This window comes from Quercus suber, unplaced genomic scaffold (assembly GCF_002906115.3).
Source record: "Quercus suber isolate HL8 unplaced genomic scaffold, Cork oak 2.0 scaffold_159, whole genome shotgun sequence".
Classification (NCBI taxonomy): domain Eukaryota; kingdom Viridiplantae; phylum Streptophyta; class Magnoliopsida; order Fagales; family Fagaceae; genus Quercus; species Quercus suber.
In genome coordinates this window covers 714,196-720,605 of record NW_027069620.1, presented here as the reverse complement: position 1 = coordinate 720,605, position 6,410 = coordinate 714,196, and the positions used below count along the sequence as shown (strand labels likewise).

At 43.0% G+C, this 6,410-nt stretch overlaps 1 protein-coding gene across 1 annotated transcript; it reads right to left on the bottom strand.

Annotated features, from left to right (window-relative positions):
* Nucleotides 1-612: 612 nt before the first annotated feature.
* LOC136069268 (uncharacterized) lies at nt 613-2,667 on the bottom strand. Its single transcript, XM_065777580.1, has one exon. It carries the CDS (start codon nt 2,665-2,667, stop codon nt 613-615), a length of 2,055 nt encoding a protein of 684 aa, XP_065633652.1.
* Between the last annotated feature and the right edge of the window lie 3,743 nt (nt 2,668-6,410).

Sequence of the window (6,410 nt, the reverse complement as noted above, 5' to 3'; positions counted from 1 at the left end):
TGGTAATTTCCAGTAGGAGTAAGGAAAGCGGTCTTCTCCTGGTCGCCCAATGCCAGTGGGATCTGATGGTAGCCTTGAAAGGCGTCTAGGAAACTCATCCGAGGATGGCCTACCGTCGCATCCACCAACTGATCTATACGAGGTATAGGAAAAGGGTCCTTTGGGCATGCTCTGTTAAGGTCCATAAAATCAACACACACACGCCACTTTCCATTTTTTTTTCACTACAACTGTATTGGCCAACCACTGAGGGTAAAATACCTCCTTGATAGCCCCAGCCTGCTTTAACTTGGTCACCTCATCTTTAATAGCCTCGACGTGTACCCTGGACGGACGCCGAGGTGGTTGTTTCTTTGGAATACACGAGGGATTGACGTTCAGATGATGACAAATGAACTCCGGATCCACTCCCGGGGCTTCATAGGCACTCCATGCAAACACATCAACGTTTCTCCTAAGAACCTCAACCAACTACTCTTTCTCTAACAAAGGCAACTGAGCCCCGACCTGAAAGTACTTCTCTAGATCATCACCAACGCTCACCCTTTCCAAATCTTCACACCTCATTTCCTCTGTGGACGCGCCGAACTGGGCTCCCTGAATCCTTGATTGCTATAAATCCTCCTCGGCTGCAGCCGAAGTACTTGTCTCTGGCCGATGTTGAATGGCCATTATCATACACTGCCTAGCCATGGTTTGATTTCCCAAAATTTCTGAAACCTCGCCTCCCGAGGGATACTTCACTTTCTGATGAAGAGTGGAAGAAACAGCCCCCAAAACATGCAACCAAGGTCTTCCCAAAATAGCCATATACGGAGAAAAAGCATCCACCACAATAAAATCCACCTCCACCATATCTGAACCAGTCTGCACAGGTAGTCTAACCATTCCCAACGGAGCGACCGATTTGCCCTCGAAGCCCACCAGCGGGGAACTATAGGTTGTCAGATCCTCAGGTTTCAAATTCAGCCCCCTGAATAAATCAGGGTACATTACCTCGACGGCACTTCCATCATCAACCATCACCCTCCTCACGTCATACCCTCCGATCCTAATCGTAACCACCAAAGCATCATCATGCGGTTGTATGGTTCCTCTCTTATCCTCTTCTGAGAAGCCTAACACCAACGAGGTGCCCGGTCTGGCCTCCTTCGGCCTCGAACTGGAGCCCTCCTCTGAGCACTGAGACACAGACATTACCCTGGAAGGGCAAGATCCAGTTCTCCCCGGGGCAGCAAATATAACGTTTATCGTGCCCAAAGGAGGCCCCCTCGAAGCATTCCCCTGAAACGCCGAGCCTACGTGGCCTCCTCGGCTGCCAGAGTGATGCAGAAGTTGGGTCAACTTTCCCTCTTGCACCAACTGCTCTAAATGATCCCACAAATTTTTACAATCTTCGATGATATGTCCATGTTCTTGGTGGTACTGGCAATAAAGGTTCCGATTACGCTTCGCAGGATCCCCCGCCATCTTATTGGGCCACCTAAAGAACGGCTCGTCCTTTATCTTCTCCAGAACTCGCTGCACTGGTTCTCGGAACACGGCGCTAACCACCTGGGAGTTGGCAGGCCCTAACTGCCCCCCAAAGTCCCTCCGAGGCCGGTTGTTATTATACCGGTCCGGCCTGAAATCCCTCATCTCCTGAGTTACTGCCTTAGACTTTCCTCTGCCTTGCATCTGATCCTCCTCTACTCTTCTATATTTGTCTATCCGATCCATAAGCTGACGTACACTAGTAACAGGCTTGCCAGTCAGAGACTTCCTCAGACCGTGCTCGGTTGGAAGACCTTCCTTAAAAGTGTTCATAGCCACGTCATCGTGAGCCCCATCTACCTCGTTGAACATTTCCCAGTATCTGTCCGAGTAGGCTTTTAGGGTTTCCCCCTCCCGCATAAACATGGATAGTAGCGACCCCAAGGGTTGAACAACCCTCCTACATGTAATAAAACGGGCACCAAAGGCCTGGGTGAGCTTCTCAAAAGAGTCAATAGTATTAGTTCTCAAGCCATTAAACCATCTTATTGCCACTGGGCCCAGGCTAGACGGGAAAACTTTGCACAGTAAGGCCTCATCCCTGGTATGAATAGCCATTCTCTGGCTGTAGTGGCTAACATGTTCTACTGGGCCTCTTCGACCATTATAAATGGTGAACACAGGCTGGTGGAATCGCCGAGGAAGACTAGCGTCCTCAATATGTCGCGTGAAGGGCGACTTAGAGACCTGATTCAAAGCTTTGTTTAAGGCATCATTCCCCTGACCCTGGCGAGTCGAACTCTTATTTCTTCGCCCACGGTGGTACTCCTCACCACAGGAAAAAGATTCGCTGGGTGGAGTTCTCGACCTTCGCCTATAACTGGTGTCATCCGACTCCTCAGAGGAGTGCCCAGAGTTATGAGCCTTGCGCCTTCGTCGCTCATATCGCAATTCCCTCTTCAACTTGTTAATCTCACGCTGCAAATTTCCTCCGCTCTTTACAGGGGAAACACGGCCTTTCCCCCGAGAGCGGCTATCTGTATGGGTTGTTCGGGTACTCCCCTCATGATCCCCCCTGTGTTCGTGGTCGACCAATGGGTTACTATGCTGAGAGCCCCTAGACTCTGCCTGGTGCTGATTAGCATCCACCTGTTGCGGGCCCGTCAATGGTTGCTGCGGTGCTCCTTCTTCCATCGTATCACACCAGCCTTTCCTTCTCAACAGATCAAGTTCTCCCCACAGACGGCGCCAATTGTAGGGACTCAATTTGGATTGAACCCAGAGTATGAATGGGTTTTCAGCCCAACAAGCCCAAACAATAAATTTTTAGAGCATGGGTACAAGAACTAGTACCGTTTGACAGGAAAGGTTATACTCATCAAGTAACAAGGGATATTTTAGGTTGATTGAATGAGAAAAACTCTCCTCGGTTAGGTTTCAGTCCGCCTCCCTCTTTTCTTTTTGCCTGGAATCTCCCCTTATATCATCCGTTTCTGTGTTATATACTCCGTTCTATCCTCCATTTCCATCGTACACGTGTAGTTCTTATCTTGGGAGCTCTTTTCTGTCCCATCCAGCACCTACCGGAACTTTTGCTTAGTGGCCATAAAGCTGCTTAGTCACTGTTCAGGTATCACCTCCACATTAATGCGGCCAGAGGGTTAGCTGGAAAGCATTTAATGTTGAGGTGATGGCCTTGGAAGATATTTGCTACCTTCCCCGACTCCTCCTTAGGTTTATACCCCATTTCCAGTCCAGATACAACTTTGCGGAGTCTCCTGAATAAAATGAAAGTTACATTCACCTCGGACTTTGGTGTCCTCGGACGTGCGTTATGCTGCCATATACAATATCCACCCCTTTCTCCTATATTATCCCTTTAATAATAATAAAAAAAATTTAAGCTATCCTCGGATAACTAAGCGTCCTCGAATTGGGCCATTGGGCCCCGAGCCCATTTCTGAGGATTCCTATATCTTTTTAACTAACAAGCCCCACAATTGTATTAAATATTTAAAAAAAGAACAATGTTTGAGGTATCAGGAGTAGTAAAAAAACCTAATCACTTGATGGGATAGGAGATGGTAATAAACAAAGTGGCAATTTATCTTAATATGTTAGGTACATTCATGAAAGACATCATTATGGGCAATTTGAAATCCTAATCACTTGATAGGCTAGCAGACTAAAAAACTGTTTCAATGAAAACATGTTTTGATCGGTCAAGATTTGTTTTGATCGATCAAAATTGTAAGTTTCTGATCAGTCGAATTTTTGTTCTTACACATTGAAAGCCAAATCCTTGAACACCTGTCTTCACATACCTATAGACACTAAAGATTATGACAAGACAAGTTTGTACATTGTCTCCCATTTTAGCCAATGGATTTTTTGATAGTCACCTCTTTGTCTACAAAACAATCTGCAGATAAAGTGCTTAATTTCATGACATAAAGTTATTGGTAACTTAAAGTAGGACATTGTGTACATAGGGAGGGCTTGAGCCACTGCTTTAATCAAGATTTCTCTACTTGCTTGAGTCAAGAGCTTTGCTTCACATCCTTGCAATTTTTTCCAAACCCAATGTTTGATATTTGCAAAACTGTCATTCTTCTTCTGACCAATAAATGAGGGATGGCCAAGGTATTTCTCATATTGCTGCACCACTAGAACCCCGAGAGCCTCCTTGATAGCAAGCTGCATTTCATGGGTTGTTGATTTGCTAAAAAATAGAGCAATTTTAGCTCTATTAATCTTTTGACCCAAAGCCCCCTTCATAAATCGCCAAAACATCTAGCAAATCTTGACATTCATTCTCCATTGTCCTACAAGAAATCAGACTGTCATTTGCAAAAAGAAAATGGGTTAGTCGAGGCCCATTTTGACATATTAACACCCCCCCAGATGTCCCCACAAGTGGCTGCCTTTTTTATCAACCCATTCAAGCCCTCAGTGCACATCAAGAACAAGTATGGTGAAAGAGGATCACCTTGGCAGAGTCCTCTAGTGGGGATGATATCACCATGAGGTTCACCATTAATCAGCACTAAGTAGGAAGCAATGGAAATACATTCCATTATCAAATGTATCCACCTATCACAAAATCCCAATTTAGCCTAAACATTTTCCATATATTTCCATTCCACCTGATCGTAGGTCTTGCTCATATCTAACTTCAAGGCAATAAAACCAGATTTACTCGTACTATGATTTCTCATATAGTATAGGGTCTCAAGAGCTACCAAAATATTATATGAAATTAACCGATTAGACGTAAACAGATTTTGTTGTTCAAAAATAAGCGGTGGCATAATAATTTTCAGTCTATTGACTAAGACTTTGGCAAAAACTCTATACAACACATTACTCAAGCTTATTGGTCTATACTAAGAAATAAATTCGGGATTTTTTACCTTGGGGATCAATGTGATGAAGAAGTGACAAAGTGCTTTAGGTAGGGTGCCCGAATTCAAGTAAAGCAAAATGGATTGCGTGACATCGTTGCCCAAAAGAGACTAATAGCTTTGGTAAAAAAGGGGAGGCATTCCATCAAGCCTCGGGGCTTTCAAGGCGGCCATTTGTTTCAATCCAATCTCCACTTCTTATGCCTTAAATTCGGACAGGAGTATGTCATTCATCTCAGTAGTAACAAGTTGTGGAATAGTATCAGTTACCACTTCAAAGCTAGCCGAATTTGTTGTAGTGAACAGGTCTTGATAGAAATTAACAATTGTATCAACCACCTGAGCATGCTGAGTACTCTATCTACCCGAAGCATCTTGAACCTTTGTAATATAATTTTTTCTCCTTCTCTGCATTGCCTTTCTATGAAAAAACTTGGTGTTCTGATCTCCATCTTTAAGCCACATGACCCTTGACCTTTGGCTCCACATCTTTGCTTCTTTGTCTAGCAACAGATTTATTTCTTACTCAAGTTGTCTCATTCGACCTATGTCCCCTCCTTAAATAGCAGTTTTTTCTACCTCTTTTAATTGCTTTCTCTTCATTTCCAAATCCTGACGTACACTCCCAAAACACTTTTTACTCAACCGAGTGAGCTCTGCCACACACTTAGCCACCTTGTGAATTACCTTTGTAGCACACAGTTTAGTAATCCTTTCTTTCCACACAGCTTCAACAATTTTGCTTCATCCTTTATCCGACATCCACATTTGTTCAAAACGAAATGACTTCTGAAAACTGCATTCCATACCATTTGGAACTATCCACAAAGGTTTGTGATCCGAAAATGTTACATTAAGGTGGTGGATTTTTGTCCCAAGGAAGTTTGAGAACCGCTCATTCGTAGCCACTGCTCTGCCTAATCTCTCCCACATTGTGTAATCGGCATAATACTTGTGCCACATATACTGAGATCCCATGAAACTCAAATCCATGAAGCCACACTCGTCTAGAACATCCCTAAAAGGTTGCTTCTGATTATAGGGTCGAACTCTTCCTCTACATTTTTTTTATTGTCGTGTGATCTCATTAAGAAACTAACACAAAATATATTGTCTATTTGAGAAGCATGACTATATTACTAACATAATTTAAGATATAAAAATAGAAAAATAACGAAGAATATACTTGTTTGTTTCCTCTATGACCTTGACATGCAAAGAGACAGAGAGCTGAAAGTGCGAGTCAATGACTGAAATCCTGTTGGTAGGAGAGAAAAGATAAGTATAAAAAAGTTAATAATTCATAGATAAATTATTTATTAAAAAAAAAAAAGAACCATCAACCAATTGTTGTAGCAGAGAACAGAGGAGTATAAAAGTCGAATATTATGAATTGAGTTAATCTCCCAATAATTTTTAATACAGAATTCGTGAATTAAGACTTTGTATGATGAGATTTTTTTTATATAGAAAGTGTATGAAGACTGAAGAGTATTGAATATTGAATCTTTTTGGGTTTTTTTTATTATTTTA

Excerpts from the sequence above, each read along its gene's own strand:
- LOC136069268 (XM_065777580.1), bottom strand. The coding sequence starts at position 2,667 with ATGGAAGAAGGAGCACCGCAGCAACCATTGACGGGCCCGCAACAGGTG.